Source organism: Neomonachus schauinslandi, chromosome 10 (genome assembly GCF_002201575.2).
Source record: "Neomonachus schauinslandi chromosome 10, ASM220157v2, whole genome shotgun sequence".
Classification (NCBI taxonomy): domain Eukaryota; kingdom Metazoa; phylum Chordata; class Mammalia; order Carnivora; family Phocidae; genus Neomonachus; species Neomonachus schauinslandi.
Window position 1 is genome coordinate 15,738,522 of NC_058412.1, and position 16,809 is coordinate 15,755,330.

Consider the following 16,809-nt stretch of genomic DNA (forward strand, 5'->3'; position numbering starts at 1 on the left):
TCCAGGGTGCTGCAGGGTTCCCAGCGGGCCTGCTACCCTCGGCGGGGGCCAGAACACCAAAGGCGTCCCAAGCCCGCGAGCGAGGTGGCCGAGAAGCCGCAGCTGTGCATCTCCCCAGGTGCGGCTGAGACCACCTGCACACCCCGCCGTGGCCCACCTGGGGGACATCTTGCTTCCAAATCTCAGAAATAGTAGTTTTGTGTGGTGACTGATGGACTTGGCAACTAACCTTATTGTGGTCACTACTTCGCAATATATACGCGTATTAAGTCACACCGTACACCTTAAACTCACACAGTGCTATGTGCTGATTAGTTCTCGATAAAGCTGGGGCAGAAATCAATAAATCTCCAACGGGAGCAAGTCTGGGGGTACCTAGCAGTGTGCCGGGAGGTCTTCAAAACCACAGGGTCATCCCAGAGCAGTGATTTTATCTAAACGTAGGCAGTAAGACATTTTTATACTAAAATGCGTATGATTCTTTTGTGAAGATAAAGCAACATTTGTATAAACAATTGTGACAAAATACATGATTCACACTCCAAAAAAAGGTCCAGCTTCCCCGCTGGAGGCCATGCACAGGGCACTGGGTGGTGGCCCCCCTTCTGTGAGCAGAGAGCGGGAAGTCCAGCCTCGAGGGAAGGCATGTCCATGTAGGAACCAGCCTGTCCCTCGGGGTGCTGAGGATCCTCCCGGACTGGGGGTTGGATGGGGGGGGGTGCTCCCTGGGCACCAGAGGAAGGGGTGGGAGGCAGCGGCCTCGCAGGTACGCAGGGTTTGCAAAAGCAGAGAGGCCTTCCCAAAAGAGAGGGATTAAGTCCCTAAAGAATCCTTTCCTGGAGGGGCACAACCAAGGCCCCCGGGCCAAAGCTTCCAGGAACTGGCTCGAGGGCAGTTATCTGGGGGGAAAAGCTCCATACACGATAAAGTTCCTCACTGCCTGTAATAGCAAAAACCTTCAGAAAATACCCGAATGCCCCCAGGCAGGTGCCTGACAATGCCACTTAGAACGCATCGACCCTGTGGACTAGCACGAAGTTAAGAACGTAGAAGTCTACTTACTGATCTGGAAAGACCCAGTATATAAGCTGAAAATAAGCAAATTATGGAATGGTGCACACAACGCATCCCCATTTGGGGTTACGAGAAACGTACATCCAGAGCGTATTCCTTCAGGGCGAAAGGCCTTTTCACTATGTTTTCAGATTTTCTGTTACCAGTCGTGTATTATTCAAGTTACGATTAAAGATGTTCCTAACAGGGTATTTCCAGCAGAAGGCAGAACTATTCTGGTAGAACTCCATCTTTCTCAGACGTGCGAAGTCTCGAAAACAGAGAGCAAAACCCGAAAACTGCGTGGGACAGGAGGGGACCGAGAGAGGATGCGGAGAGAAGAGCCAGCGCAAGAGGCATGTGCGCTCCGCGTGCAGTCCGCGGGTCACCCCAGCACGGGGCTGCTCCAAACCCCGCAGACAGGGGAGCAGCAGGGCCAGGACGGGCCGGCCAAAAGCTCCTTCTGTCTCAGGGCGCTCGGCACTGTGCAGCAACTCGCCTTTGCCCCTAATCAACACCAGGTTTAAGAGACAAAGAAAAGCCAGGCCAGTCCCAGCACGGGGCTTTGTGCTGGCCGGCCCCCCCTTCCAGCAGCCTTGTGGTAGGGCAACAGCGCCCCGCCGGGCCCATGGCAGGAAGGACGGACGGACGCCCGCGCCCTGGAACCGAGTCTGCTCCAGAAAGCCAGGCCCAGATGGGCGCTTGCCGGCGGGGGCGGGGCGCTCAGCTGGGGCAGCGGGGTGCTGCATCTGCAGGGCAACTGAGGGCCCTGGGGGGGTGGAGAAATATGCATGCAATGCCCACGTCTCCTGCGAAAACCACAAGGCTCCCCACTCCCCACTAACAGCCAGGGTGGGCAGCCTGTTCAAGAGTCAACAGGCCCGGGGCACCTGGGTGGCTCAGTTGGTTGAGCGACTGCCTTCGGCTCAGGTCATGATCCTGGAGTCCCAGGATCGAGTCCTGCATCGGGCTCCCTGCTCGGCAGGGGGTCTGCTTCTCCCTCTGACCCTCCCAACCCTCCTCCCTCTCATGTGCTCTCTCTCTCTCTCATTCTCTCTCAAATAAATAAATAAAACCTTAAAAAAAAAAAAAAGAGTCAACAGGCCCATCTGGGTGCCCCAGGAGAGGACACGGGTGGGGGGGCTGCCACCTGCAAGGCTCCGCCAAGTCCCTGCTCAACTGTCCTCAACGTCCCCATCTGTGAAAGGGGGATAATCCCAGGGCCCTGCCCACCTCCCACACTGCAGAATGACTGGTATCAAGGGGCAGTCAGGGTGACGCCGCCGAGTCGTGACCTGCCATTTGGGGCTGCATGAATTTGTAGGAGCGACCTGTCCCCAGACTTCAGCTTCCACGCACCCCCCACCCACACACACCATGAGCCTGATACCACTGCGGCTCCTAGAGCACCATTTTCCACACCAAACCCACACAGGTCCCGAGAGCCACGTGGTGTGTCATGACCTCTTAAAAAAAAAAAGCAGAGACAGAAATGTCTCGTCCCAGGAATGGGAATCGGTTCCTGGCATTTAATAAGCTCTCAGAAACCTTAGGTGTTATTCTCCCCGATGAGGGCAGCAGTACTGACTAATGTCACACCAGCCCTTACAGGGGAAACCAGCAGAAGGTCTTAAGCCTCTGGGGTCCCTTTTATTTTATTTTTATTTTTATTTTTTTTAAAGATTTTATTTATTTATTTGACAGAGAGAAATATAGCGAGAGAGGGAACACAAGCAGGGGGAGTGGGAGAGGGAGAAGCAGGCCTCCCGCAGAGCAGGGAGCCCAATGCGGGGCTCCATCCCAGGACCCTGGGACCATGACCTGAGCCGAAGGCAGCCGCTTAACGACTGAGCCACCCAGGCGCCCCTCTGGGGTCCCTTTTAGGTGCTATGTTTTCCCGGGACTGGCGACAGTGCTGGGGGGCAGGTGGTCCCAGACGGCTGACACATCCCTCGACAATCTGCTACCGGAATAAGTAGGAAATTCAAGGCGGCCCTTGCCAACCCCAAAGAGCATTTTCCTACCCAAAAAAGGAGCCGCTTTGCTAAGCATGACCCTCAGCCAAAGGCTGGCGCAAACCACTGAAGTCCTTCTCGGTCTGGCTTTACGTGTGGTTACTCAGAACAACAGAGAGCCTGAGTTCAAACACAGCCTCCTCCCAACCAAAATAAAGCCCAAGAAGGGCCTGCAGGCCGTGTAAGGCCGATAAGAAGAGGCTACCACAGAGGTCTCCCCACACAACCTCGCTGCCTCACCCCCAGGGCTGCTGACCTCCCGTCCAGGTCAGGGCGGCTGCGGAGGGCGGGGGGACCTGACTCGGGGCATCAGGGTGCTGCACGACTTCCGGCTCTGGGCCCGGGTGTCCTGCAGCGCCGGATCATCCCTGAGTGTGAATCCTTGTCCTCTCTAGGCTGGTCATAGGGCAGCCCTGCAGCCATACCTCCTCCTGCGTGTCCCCAGCCTCACATGCCCCCCGACTCCCCCAGGATAGGAAAGCTGGTGGATGGTGGGCAGAGCTTCGGGACTGTGACTTTCACGTCCTTTACACTGAACTTGCCCCTCCCTGATTTCTGGAGACGGGCCTCTCTCGTCTGTTGACTGCACTTTGATCTCTCATCAGGGCAGAGGGCCTGTCACCCCAGGTCTGTGATCTGATTTGGCGGAGGAGGTGGGGCAGCAAGCTGTGGCCATGAGAAGAGTGAGCGCTAGCATTCATGGTAACTCAGTCTCCACAAGAGCCCTACAAAGCGATGCTACCATGACCCTATTCACTGCAGAAAACTGAAGACAAGGGGTAAATTGCCAGGGACATACTGCTGGTAAATGGCAGAGCCAGGATCAAGGCCAAGCAGTGTCCAGGACCCTGAGCTAGACTGGAATCCCAGGACTATTATTTACCAGCTGCCTGACCTCGGGCAGGGCACTCGGCCTCTGCAGGCTTCAGTTTCTTTAATCTGTAGAATGGGATAATAGCATCTCCTTGCAGGCAGGGTGTCAAGGAGACCGAGTACATGAAGTGCAGAGTACCAAGCTCAGCGTGTAGGAGGTGCTCAGAAACACTGGTTCCCGCCTTGTTCTTGCATGTTTGGGCCCAGAGGTGGTAAGGGCCATGGGGTGGCTGAGTCTGTCTGTCTGGGAGGTCCCGCCCCAACACCTCAGCTTGTGCCCACTGGACGGGCCTTGGGAGCAGATGTCTCTCTGGTCTCATGCTGCCCCAGCACAGGGTGGTCGTCCAGTGGGAGCTTGGGAGCAGCGCACTGACTAGGGAAGGCAATCAGGGGATCAGGAAAGGGGAAGGCGGCAGATGACAGCACCAGGACACTGAGGGACTGCTGAGACCACACCTGGCTTACCTCTACTTCCCCACTGTACCTGTGTGCACACACCTGTGTGCATGTATGTGCATGTAAAGGGAACTCAGCTGAGTGGCCAAGGGGCCTGAGGCTCACTCTACCTTCTTCATCACACATAGCGGGCTCCTTCCAGGTTATCAGTCCCTTCCACTCATGTGATTCGTGGGCCTTACAACTGCCTTGTCAGAAGGCAGGGCCCAGGTCAACAGCCCTGCTTTAAGAACAGTGACACAGGGCCTAGGGGGCTTCGATCACGGGCCACAAGCCCCAGGCCATCAGTGATGAGCTGCGTGGAGAGCCCAGGGCTCCTGGGCTGCTGAGCTGTCGGGGGTGGGCAGCCCTGCCAGGACTCCGTACAGAACTGGGGACCAGGGGCCTGCCCTGTGGCCAGGGAGGAGAAGGGAACATCTGAGCCCCGCCCGAGCACACCAAGCCACAGGGAGTGATGACCCAGGGAAACAGGTTTTCTCAGATGCCCGGGACGGAGGGAGGGACGGAGGGAGAGAGGAGCCCTCACCAGAGAGCCTGGAGCAGGCCAGAAGGAGGCCCTATCCAGGACATGGAGACCTACCGCATGATGCCCAGAGGGTCCAGCGCCTCCTCCTCTTCCTCCTCGGAGGAGTTTCTTGCATCCTCGCCCTTCTGGCCTGGGATGGGCAGACCCTCAGCCTCCACTCGGTCCTGTTGCTCAAAGAAGTCGAAAGCCTCCCCATCATCCTGGGCCTGGCTGTGTGCATCCAGGACAGAGACATCTCTGCTGGTGAGGTCCGCAGCCCCTGGGGATCTGGTGCCTGTCGAAGGAGATGGAGGAGGGCCCCTGACGTCCACAACCAGGGGACGAGGCAGCGCTGCTGTGCACCCAAGCTCCTGTGCTGGGACCTGAGCTGGGGGCCTCCCGCAGCATCCTGGGACAGGGTGCCGGGTCTGGGTGCACAGGGGGCAGCCGGGGCTCCAAGCCTCGAGCCTGTAGTGAAGCCTGGAGTGGAGTGGTTATAGGTGTGAGCCTTGGAACCAGTTGGTAGCAGGGCAATAGCCGAGCCTACGTCCACTGGCTAAGGGCAAAAAAGCCGGCCAGCTTACATCTGTGGGGCATATCAGGGAGCTCTGGCAATCCAGCCACGGATGAAGGCTGGCTCCAAGGGTCTGGGCGCTTAGACTATGAACCCAGTGGGTGCACAGTGAGCTCATGGAAGATTCCAGAATGAACTGTAATGGCTCCATTACAAAGTGGCTTACATCAGCACTTCTCAAAGCATGGTCCCCAGATGGATATCCATGATGCGGTAAGCACAGAAAGGGAGAGCAAGCATCTGGAAACATCCATAGCAGCTTGGCATTGTCACGACATCTAGACATGTGATTTCGTATTTGTGAAAGTATCGGTCCGTGACAGATTGGGAATACGAATCTAGTCCTTCCCCACAGATGGATTGAGAAATGTGGGTTTAGACTACTTGTTCACCTCTATCCAGATAGTTACTGGGTAGAAGATCTTTGAAAGCAGTTCCTATTAAAAAAAAAAAAATACCACCCTTAGATAAGGGACCTATAGTATGCCTGGGAACAAGATATTAACACATATGTCAAAGTAATATATGTTACTGCGTTACATAAATCTAGGCAGTAATCATACATTGCCTTATATTATGCTTTGTTATTAGGACAAATGTGAAAATACCACTCAAAATTTCAATTCCGTGCAACAGGCATTGTGTAAAAAGCATTTCACAGGTATGGACTCATTGAACTATTGTAAAAATCCACGTGAGAAATCCTGTTCATGCCTCTACTTTACAGATAAGGAAATGGAGGCAAAGACTCTTAGGCAAAGCCTAAGAGAGTCAAACCACTGTATCTTGCTTCTCTGTAACAGAGGGGCCAGGAGATCTGGAGTTTCTTCCAGTTATGGATCAGCGGGAGCCCCCATATCACAGGCAACACAGCCCACTGGGGGGCAAGCAGGTTGTGATCTCGTAGCAAACAACTTGGGGCCCACAGGTGCAGGGGAGGGGCTGGAAAAGGAGACAAGTAGCCGGGGCTCTGCCCCAGCCTCTGTGCATTCACTGGCTTTGCTTTTTTTCTTCCTCACCCCTTTAAAAAATTTTTTGGCTTATTTGCTGTTGTCTTCTGAAAAACTCCTATCTGTCTTGTGACGCTTAGAGACGGCAGTCATTGGGAAGAAAAGTTAAACAGAGTGGTCCAAAGAAGGGAGAAAGTCAGGGGGGAGAGCCCAGCACCTCCCGAGGAGACCCCTCCCCGCCCAGGGGCACATAAGCACTTCATCTGCCTTGGGGCCTCTGTGCAGGCCTGGACACTGGGGTGTGCGGAGCGGGGGGTGCATGTCAGCCGTCCTTCTAGAGGGCAGGCTCCATCGAACGCGCCTCACACGCAGGGGCTCGCGGAATGCTCACGCCACCTGGCAGCCAGGCATCCTCCCGTCTGACAGCTGAGGAAACCGGAAAGGGGGAGGAGGCGGCTGTGGACACGACCTGCAGGGTCTGAGGTCCCCAGTACTGGACCAGTGCGGGCTGAGCCTCCGCCTGCTGCCAGAGCCATTAATGTTGCTGGTGGGCGCAAGCCGAGGGGGGTGTCCCCGGGGGCCCGGTCCGCAGGCCTGGCTGGCAGGAGGCAACATGGGGGGCGGGTGCGTATGGGTTGGGGCGCTCTGAGGGTGGCCAGGAGGGGCACGGGTGGGGTCAGACCACAGAGAAGGCCCCGTGTGAGCCCTGTCCGGCACCCAGGCAGGCAGCGTCCTCCTGCCGGCAGCGGTGGGCCCGCTCTGGCCCAGCCAGGGGAGTGAGGCCTGGTTCTGGGCCAACAGAGGCCTCAGAGCTTAGGGACAGAGCCTCAGGTACCTAAGAATTCTAGCAGCTCTGGGCTTCCTGCCAACTCGGCGTCCTTCGAGACACAGCGCAGAATCTCATTGAACACGGCTCTTCTTTCCCGGATGTCGGACTCCCCAACGAACAGGACCTTCTTGGGGAGCGGGGGAAGGCTGGACATGGGGTAACGACTGCTCAGTTTCTGGTAGAACTCCTCGATCTCACTGTACTTTTTGGAGACCTGGAATGAGAGGAGCATGAGGCTTCCCGAATATTCTCCCCCTCACCCCGCCCAGACAGCGCAGAGGCCGGCCTGTTTGGAGAGACGGTCCCCAGGACAGCTGCCCCAGGACAGACAGGTGCCTTGGGCATGCCTCGCTCCCTCTGACCCTCCACCCATCCCCCTGCCTGGGGCTCCATTCCCAACACCCCCTAATCCGTGCTAGGCTAAATTATGAAAGTCTTAGTAGCCAAAGGGGAGATATAATCATGGTGGATTCCATGCCCTGTCACAGGTCCAGGTAGAGACCTGTGACACAGGGACCCTGGCCTGGCCCACAGGTGACCATGCCTGCTTCCATGCCGGGCCTGCAGCACATTCGTGGGGGCACCTCATGGTCTGGCCAGCTGTTAGGTCATCTTCCTACAACAACAGGAATCACCTCTTCTCAGCACAGATCTCTGGATCATTCTCCCCTGCAGGAGCATCAGCCTGCTGGTGGGGACGGTCCTTACAGTGCTCACGTGGAGAAGACCCACATATGGCAAGGTTGTTTTCGGTGCTCCTGTCAGCCAGGACTCCCCCCACCCCAGCCCCGCTCCCCACACCCTGGGACCTCAGGGAAGCAGGCAGGAAGGGCGTCTCAGGCCATCTGAGTCACCCTGAGAGAGCACCCCGTCTCCGGCTGAGTCCGCTCTGTGTGAGGCCACCCCAGCATGGTCTCTGCCCCACACCGCCCGGGCCTCACGTGGCGTGAGCAGCCTGAAGCGTGGCAGGGTCGAGGCATCACTGCGGATGTAACCCAAGGTGGGCTCTCAGCTCCCAGCCACACACCCCACCAGCCGCCTAGCATCCTCCCTTGTCTTGGACTCTGTGCTCTCCCCTTGTGCGAGACCTGTCTCCCCAGCTCCTCTGAGGGAGCACGGAGCATACAAACAAGGATAGTCCCACTCCTACTCCCAGGCCAATGCTGGAAATGCCTGTGGCTGATGGACGAGACCCGGGAACCCCAGGGCACGGCGGTGTCAGAGCATGCACCCTGGCCAACTAGAACTCTCCCCAGAACCCCCAGCCTGTGAGGGGTTCAGATGCCGGCAGGTGGCTGGGTGGAATTTAGATCCCCAGCACCCCCACCCCCCCACACACTGGGGAGTCACCTGGGACAGGGGACTGTAGCCTGCAGTTGTCAACACAAGAGCCTGGCTCTGGAGCTTTCCTGAGAACAGCCCTCAAGGAAAGGTAAGAGGATCCCTTCACACAAGGGATGCAGGCTCCAAGCCCCGCCCTCGCGGTCCTGAGAACAGGTGACTCCAGGCAGGCTCCATCAGGGAAGCTCTGACCCTGAGGGTTGAGCGCCCTCTGCTGGCCTGACAGCTCCACACTGGCCCAGCCCACGGACCCACCGGGACTGTGGTCATGGAAGCTTCGAGTTTCCAGAGCACTGACCGTGCAAGGGGCCAGGAAGTTTTAAGTCAGAGGTGTCACCCCATCCAGGACCCACATTCATCAGTGTTCCAAAGCCAGGGCTTTTCAAGTAGCTACCTGAACAGCGGCAAGAGGCTGAGAGGGACAGGGAGTGCAGAGGATGGGAGCTCCTGTGTGTCTTGCGTGTCCACGTGCAGGGCAGACAGCAGCAGCACACGGGGAGTCCGCTAATCGGCAGGCATACCCAGTGCCCCTTTCTGGGACTGGTTTTACTTTCTGATTAGCAATTAAATTCATTTTTATGTTAAAGCATGTGTATCCTTTTCAGGAATAGAATGCAAAATGCTTTTTTTTTTTTTTTAAAGCTAAATCATGAAACTTCAGAAATTTTCTGGCTTTGGGTTACATCCCCAGATTTCATGGCGGGGGGGGGGGGTGGTGGTAAATGCATTCTCCTCTGCCCTCACAGGTGGTTCAAAATGTCTGAGAAGCACTGCAGGAATGGCCACCCAGGCCATGTACACGCACCCTTCGCAGGGCGTGGGTGTTACTGGTCAGAAGAAAGCGGCACTGGTGTGATGCATGGAGGGGTCAAGCCGTCGTCACACATGAGGCTGGCCGTCAGCACAGCATGAACAGGCTTGCCTGGATGCTCCTCGGGGCTCCCCGAATGCTGCCTCTCCGTTATGCCCGGAGACGTGACCTCAGATATGCTCTTCTGTTCCCGTCCCCGAAAACGGGCGTGTGTGGAGCTCCACAGGGGGTCGGGCCAGATAGTCAGGAGCTGCAAACCCCCACCACTCGGGGCCAAGCAGAACCAGAACCACCACCTAACATTAGACCTTGATTCTCACCCAAAGTCAAAGTAGCACATGAAAGACATGTCCTTTAGATGCTTCCCATGTGTTAAATCTCCCTCAAAGAAAGACCCATGCCATGCATTTTTATCTCTGAGAAGGTGACGTCTCTGCTCCTAGGGCACCGGAGTGGGGTCACTCACTGTTTCCCTTCCTGTCTTGGCTGCCAGGAGATTCAGAACGAACCGCGTGCAAACCTGTAGCTACTGATCCCGTCTAGACCACAGGGCTCTGGTTCATCTTACCTTTACTTCAAAGCTCTCTCTTCCCTTAGCTCCTGTGACTCCACGATGCCCCCTTCTCCTCCCTTGGCCTCAGAGGCTCCTCCCTCTCCGCGACCATCCCTGGGCTGCTGAGTCTCTGGGGTTCCCTCCTAAGCCCTTCCCTCCGCCCTGAACGTCCATTCTCTGGGCAACCTCATCCACTCCCAGACTTTCAACATCACCTCCAAGCTGACACCTCCCACACCTGCCTCCTAGGCCTGACAGGTCCCTGGCTCTAGCCTCATGGATTCGTCCTCCTGTGTCCATCAGACAGACACTTTATACTCTACACAGCCCCCCCGCCCCAAGACCTGCCCCTCCACTCCTTACTTCCGCTGGTGCACATGGTCGGTCAGCAGATGATATGCACGTTACCGTGGAGATATTTTACAACCCTCTGTGTCCCCCTCACACCAACCACTGCTGGCCTGCCTCCAGCCCTCCCCTGGAGCATCACTGGCCTGGTCACTGGGCCCCCTACCCCTGCCCGGTTCCTTCCAACCCAACTCCACTCCCCACCGGATGGGCCAGTGAGTCACTCTCCTACTTAAAACTCCTCTTTGGCTGCAAGGCAAGTCAGGCTCCCTACACGCCCTCCATGACCCGGACTCTGCCCGTTGTCTCCCGCTTCCTTCGGGATGATGCTCCATTGCACGCAGTTCCCCGCACGCGACCCCCATGGCTAGCCTCTGCTTAAGCTGTGCCCTCTGCCGGGGGGCCCCTGTGCTCCAGTGCTGGCTAGAGAAGCGCCCGCTCCCTGATGCTGCTCACACCGTGGTGGCAGGTGCGTCTGTGCGCCTGGCCCCCTGCCCCTTGGGCCCCCCCAGGAACATCCTGGCAGAGCCCCCAGCTCACCAAGAACTGGACGACATCCTCGGGCCTGTGCTTAGCCGACTTGAACGCAGCCAGCCGGGTAACCACCAGGATCTGGTACTCCACGTGGCCTGACATCATCTTGCCCCGCACCTCCTGGTGCTGGGGCACGGTCAGGTCGAGGCCCGTGTGGACATTCTGTACTCGCCTGCCAAAGGGAGAGAAGGCAAAGGAAGCTCAGGTTTAAGTCAGCAGGCCTCTCGAGTGACACACAGACAGGACCTCAGGAGGATCCTGCAGGCCTGGGTGGGGGGCACTCTGCAGGCTGTCCTCAGTGGTCACTGCTTCGGGCCACCTGCCCCGCCACACACCAGCCTCTCCTAAGGCCTGGCTTCCCAAGCCTCACGCGTGGGTCCTGCCTATGGGCTGCTCCCAGACCCCGGGCCGTCCCCAGCAGCAAAACAAGTGGGAGCAGAAGAGACAGGCTTGTGGAAAGTCACCCACAGGGAGGAGTGTTCCATACACTCGGTGCATGAGCCCCTGCAGGATTTGGAGGGATGGCATCTGGGGGCTCTATTCCCGACAAGGAACGTGCCTGGCTCCCTGCACGTAGTGCAAGAACGAGACGCCGCCGGGAGCCTGGGTAGACACGCATCTCTTCAGCGAACCGGAGGGCAGCGGGGCTACAACCGAACCTGCCCAGGGCCCTGGATGCAGGGTCCTCCTTAGCCTCGGGGCCCCGCAAGGCACTGAGAAGGCTGCTGCATGAGGCTTGGAGAGGGTGCTCAGCAAAACAGCACAGCTCTCGCAGAATCTGTCAATGCTACACCAACGTACTGAGTTGTATGGGGGGCAAACAAGTCATGAAACGTTTTCCCTGAAGTGATAAAAAAAATACGGTAACTGCATCCCCATCCTTTGTAAGGGGGTAATGCAGACCCACGTGTACAAATACACGTGGACAGGACCCCTCATCATCAAGGTCAAACCTTCTATGGGCTGGGCAGGACTTCCAGAACACAAGTAAAGGGGTGCTCCTAAGAGGAGGGCGCTTCTGGGCTAAAACTGTACCAGGGCAAGGCCCTTTCCCTCTCTGGACTAAGGTCTCAATCCCTCAAAGACATTCTGTCCCCCAGGACTCCTTCCGCGCGGATTTCTCCCACCTCCACACCAGGCATGCAACACAGTCACCATGGGGATGCCGTCTGTCACCCACCAGGGACAATGCCATACGCCCGCATGTGAAGTGTGCACCTACACGAGCATTTTCCCGGGACCCAGAGCACACCGCCACAGGCTGATGATGCGGGGAGGCCCAGGCGACACCAGATGTACCTTTGTGAAATGGAACACCACACCTAAGGTATCAGCCCTCCTTTCCTTTGCCCAGTAACCGAATGAGTGTGCTTGGCCTCGCGCCGAGCGAGCCGGGCTGCTCCTGGCTTAGCGCGCGGTGTGCACGCGTGTTCCCGTGACGAGCGCAGGAGCGCAGAGCCCACTCGAGGTGAGCCTCGCGGCGGCCAGCGCTGCTGCAGGCTCTCGGGACCTCAGCTGAGCCACTCCTGCTCCGGCAGCCCTACAGGGGACACCACCGCTGGGACCCACTTAAAGAGCGGCAAAGAGACACAAGGGAGTCACCTGCCCGGGTCTCCGCAGGTCAGAGCTACGCCAGAGCCGGGGCTGCCTCTTGCAGGGTGGAGGGAGGACTCAGGATCATTACCGCAACGAAGCACAGGTGGGCGGAAGTGCAGAGGAGGGGGGCCTACGGCCGGGCTCACGCTCTCCCTCTCAGTACCCCGCATCTGACCACACCGGGACCCGCAGTCCACAAGCCCGCTGCTTTCCGCTGTCCCTCCTGTTCCTGTCACGCCTCCTCAGCTGGGAGGCCCTGGGGTGCCACGGCGGGAACCACGGCTTCGGGCCCCAGCTCCCCCGCCCCGTCCCGAACTCTCCAGTTCTCTGCCTCCTTTGTACTGGGGCCCAGCAGCTGCCCGGGACGGGGACAAACACTCGGACATGCCACCCGGTCCCACAGGGAATTCATGGCCACAAGCAGCAAGCTGCAGCCTGGGCCTGGCACCCCTCCCTTGCTCTAGACCTGGGCTTCTCCAAGTGTGGTCCCCGCCGCAACGGTGTCACCTGGGAAATTCAGGCCACTGAATCAGAAGCCCCCGGGCCCAGCTGGGGGGGGGGGGGGCAGCGGTGGACACACTATCTTCAACTGGAGGAGTTGACAACTCCTCCAGGTAACAGATGCAGCAGCCACAGCCGATACAGAAACTTTATTTATGGGCATGACATGGCTCAAGGGCATAGGGTGGTCAGCTACGCCTAGACCAAGCTTCTCGAACCTCACAGGCATCCGAGTCACCTGAGAAAGCTGTCAATAGGCAGATCTGGATTCAGCAGGTCGGGGCCGGGGCCTGAGAGTCTGCATTTCCAGCCAGCTCCCCCGTGATGCTGATGCTATTCTGCTGCTCCTGGGACCATCCGCTGAGCAGCAAGACATGGAGTCTAAGCTGCCTCTCTCAACAAACCCCTGATAAACCCCCAATGCCTGTTCTCTCGACAGCCCTGCTTATTTCACCAAGAAGGGCAGCAATGAGAGAAATCCCTGAGCCTCCCCCACCGCCGGGGACACACTGGTTGGCTCCTACCTGAGGCCATCTCCTACTCAAGGCACGCTTCTGCAAGTCTTCCTTCCCCTCTTCTCTCTCTCCCTCCACCCCCCGCACTGTCCCCCTGCTCCCAAACCCACAGTTCTTCACTGCCTCACCCAACACTCCCCCAGGCCCACTCCACTCCAGCCATGCTGGCCTCCTTGCTGGTGCCCAAGCACCATCCCTCCCCGCCCCCCCTCACCCCTGCCCTAGGACATTGGCTCTGCTGTCCTCTCTGCTCGTACGGTCTTGTTCAAGATATCCTCATGGCTCTCTCCCTCAGGGAGTCAGGATCTGCCCAACTGCCCCTCTATCAGAACGACACTCCTGGACAAAACAGCACTCACTCCTATCTCTTTTTCCCTGCCGTTGAATTTTCCTTCATACCATTTATCATCCCTGACACATCATCTGTCTACCTCCTGTCTAGCTGTCCCCACTAAAGCTCCATGAGATGGGTTTCATTCTGTTCACTGCTGTGCCCTAGAATCTGAACCAGTCCTTGGCACAGAGCAGGTCAGTAGCTGCTGGACGAACGCACGTGTGAGTGCACGCGGTGATGAGTGGCGGGGGGCTACGCTGGGAAGCTGCGCTGGGGCCTGACTGTGAAGAGCCTGCCCGGTGACTGGTCTCGAGCGTCTGAACCCACCCTGTGGGCAGGTGCGAGTAGGAAGGAGTGAGCACCGCCCCCTGGGCCTTCATCACCAGCACCCATGCCCGTGGGCAGGCCCTGCAGGATCGGGGCAGGGAGGGAAGCCACCCACCTCCTTCCCAAGCACCCCGCACCAAAGTCACACCCCACTGCATGTGGCTGAGACAGGTGTCTGCTGCCGGCACTGCTCACACCTTCCAATCTCAAACCTCCTTTTTGCAGAGAATGAAACAGGCTCAGGGAGAGGTGACTCAGGGAGCACCAGGTACACCTCTTGCGCCTATGAAGACACAGCCTATGACCTCCCTGGGCCATGCAGGGGGCACCAAGCAGGTTCTGGGATCAGGGCTTACTTACAGAATCACATTTTTCTAGACCTGAAGTCACAGGGGCGCTCAGATTACAGCTGGAAAAAGAACAGTTGGGCTGGGAAAGACATACATTCATTTAAGCAATAAACTGGCATCTTAGACGAAGATCCTGTGTAGGGGGAACGAGAGTGGGGTCTATGAAAATACCTTAAGTGAGTCACTCTACAAAAGACTCAAAGCATGTGCATCCCATGCTTCCCAGGATCCATCTTGCACCAGGTCCCCCAGGTCTGGGTCAGGGTGAGCCCACCCGGCACCTTCTGCCTCCGAGGCCTCTAACTTGCACTTCTCCTGAGCTACCTCCTTGAGGAGCTGCCACCTCTTCCTGAGGGAGGTGGCCTCATTCGCCCACTCCTCGAAGTCGGGTTCCGCACTTGCACTGTGCTCCCAAGGAACCTGAACCTACTGCCCGCCCCCCCTTAGCTTCTGGCCCCCCCCGCAGGTTTGTGTTCATTCCGTGTCCCCTGCAAGGCCGGGCCTTTTTTGATTCACCCCCATCCCCAGGGCCGCGCACTGGGCCTGGCACACAGTGAGCACTGAAAGGAGCCATAAACTGTATTTTCGGGCTCAAAAGAAATGAACGCACGTCTGCAAAAGGGACAGGAGACCCCCTCTCCGCCCGCCTGCGGGGCCAGCCAATCCCGGCCTTCCACTGGGTCCGGGGCGAGTTCGTTACCCTTTTAAGGGCCTCAGTTTTCCCCATCTGTAAAACGGGGACACTCAATGCGCCCACCTCTCCTGCAGGGCGGTGGAGGGGCCGACCCCAGACAACCCGCCGGGGCGCTGGCGAGGCCGCGCCGCGGGCCCACGGGGCCAGCCGCCTCCGCCTGGTCCTCGGACGGGGGCGCATCCGGCTCGTTCGCGCGCACCCGAGACGCGGCGCCGGGCACGGGGGTCTGGCTCACCTGGAGGTGACGAACACCGCCGGGGACTGCATGACCGCGGCGGCTCCGGGCGGGGCGCACGGTCACGGGACCGGCGGGCGCCAGCGTCGCCGCGTCCCCGCCCCGCGCGCTCGGCCCGCCCCGGCTCCGGCCTCCGCCCGCCCCCTGGTGGCCACCGAACTCGGCCAGCGGCCGCTGTAAATTTCCGGCCTTTGTGGAACTTTGAGCAGTGACCACGCCCCGACCGCCCTGCGCCGGCTCGGCGCTGTCGGAGGCCCGTGTCCAGCTAGGTCACGCCCCCTGTCTCCCCACCCGCACCCCTAGTGCCCGGACCAGGGTCCTGAGCCAACGCGGCGGCCAGGAGGCACGCGAGGATAAGCGCAGGAAGCTTGTTGGTAACCGCAAGGCCTGGGCTGCGCCACTTGTCCTGGTGGCGACAGCGCCCGGGTCACTCTTAGGAGAGTGCCCAGAGTGTCGCGGTTCACACGGTAAATTACTGGGCTCCGCTGCCTTGGGGAGAGTGTTGGGAAACAAGGCAGCCAGTGGTCATGGCCCCGGGGGTGCTTAGAGGAGGGTCAGATGAGGTAACCTATAACCCAGCAAACAAGATCAATTAGACCCGCGGGTGGGGCATTGTCCCAAGAAGCAGCCCCTGACGACTCCAGAGGCCTTCCAGTAAAAGAGCAACAGGGCCTTCTCAACAAAAGCTTCTCAAAGCTTCTTTCCTCTCCGCTGCTAAAGAGATAATTGTTCTGACTCTTGTTAAAACCCCACGGAAGACTTCCTGAGACTACTGCAGTGGGCTCTGGACTATCACAGCAGGGGCATCAGGCTCAGCTCCGTAGAGCAAGGGCACGTGGGGATCGATGCCCAAGGGTCTGGAGGAGACAGCAAGGGGAGGAGGTTCCTGCTCAACTGACCTAGCAGGATTCTTGCTGAAGGCAGGCCAGAGCTTAGACATCAAAGGTGCAGATGTGGAGGGTGATCAGATTCCCTCTGGGGTGGGGTGGGGTGGTGGGATGGTGGGAGGCAATTGTCTCTTAGCTGACTCAACAGGATTCTTGCTAAGACTGGGCCATCCATGCAGGTTGCAGGGGGCGAGTGGGGTCAAGGTCAAGGCTGATTGGAGAAGAGGGATCAGAGGAGCCTAAAGTTTGGTCAAGGAGACAGTCCAGGAGGATCTAGGGAAGCACTTACACCCTGAGCACAGGTGGGGGGTTGAGGGGACTCCCCCTTGTTGCTGCAACTGGTAGCTTGCCTGTCACCCATGGCTTGCAGGCAAGTGAAACTCACCCCTGGCCGCAGGGTTCCTGAGTGCACAGCACTGGGGCACTTGGGGCCCCTGGTGCCTGCCAAGAACACGACTGGCTCCCCAGAACAGAGCAACCCGGTCCCTGAGAGCAATCCCACTTTCTGTGTCTGTGGGTCCTGCTTGC

General features: G+C 58.3%; 1 protein-coding gene and 1 long non-coding RNA gene across 3 annotated transcripts in view; both read right to left on the reverse strand.

Annotated features, from left to right (window-relative positions):
- The window catches only part of HS1BP3 (HCLS1 binding protein 3), a 29,620-nt gene extending 14,119 nt beyond the window's left edge, over positions 1 to 15,501 (reverse strand). For both annotated transcript variants that reach the window (XM_021697649.1, XM_021697650.1), the window contains exons 1-4: positions 15,395 to 15,501; positions 10,849 to 11,014; positions 7,262 to 7,469; positions 4,978 to 5,197 (exon numbers count right to left, since the gene is read on the reverse strand). In XM_021697649.1, coding sequence (XP_021553324.1) covers positions 4,978 to 5,197; positions 7,262 to 7,469; positions 10,849 to 11,014; positions 15,395 to 15,426 — 626 coding nt within the window. In that variant the 5' untranslated portion in view covers positions 15,427 to 15,501. The remainder of the gene's footprint in view (positions 1 to 4,977; positions 5,198 to 7,261; positions 7,470 to 10,848; positions 11,015 to 15,394) is intronic.
- On the reverse strand, positions 13,888 to 14,814 carry LOC110587397. The gene is made up of 3 exons (XR_002480755.1): positions 14,476 to 14,814; positions 14,264 to 14,398; positions 13,888 to 14,116 (listed from the first exon to the last, which is right to left on the reverse strand). It is a non-coding gene; the product is annotated as an uncharacterized LOC110587397 (long non-coding RNA).
- Positions 15,502 to 16,809: the final 1,308 nt, after the last annotated feature.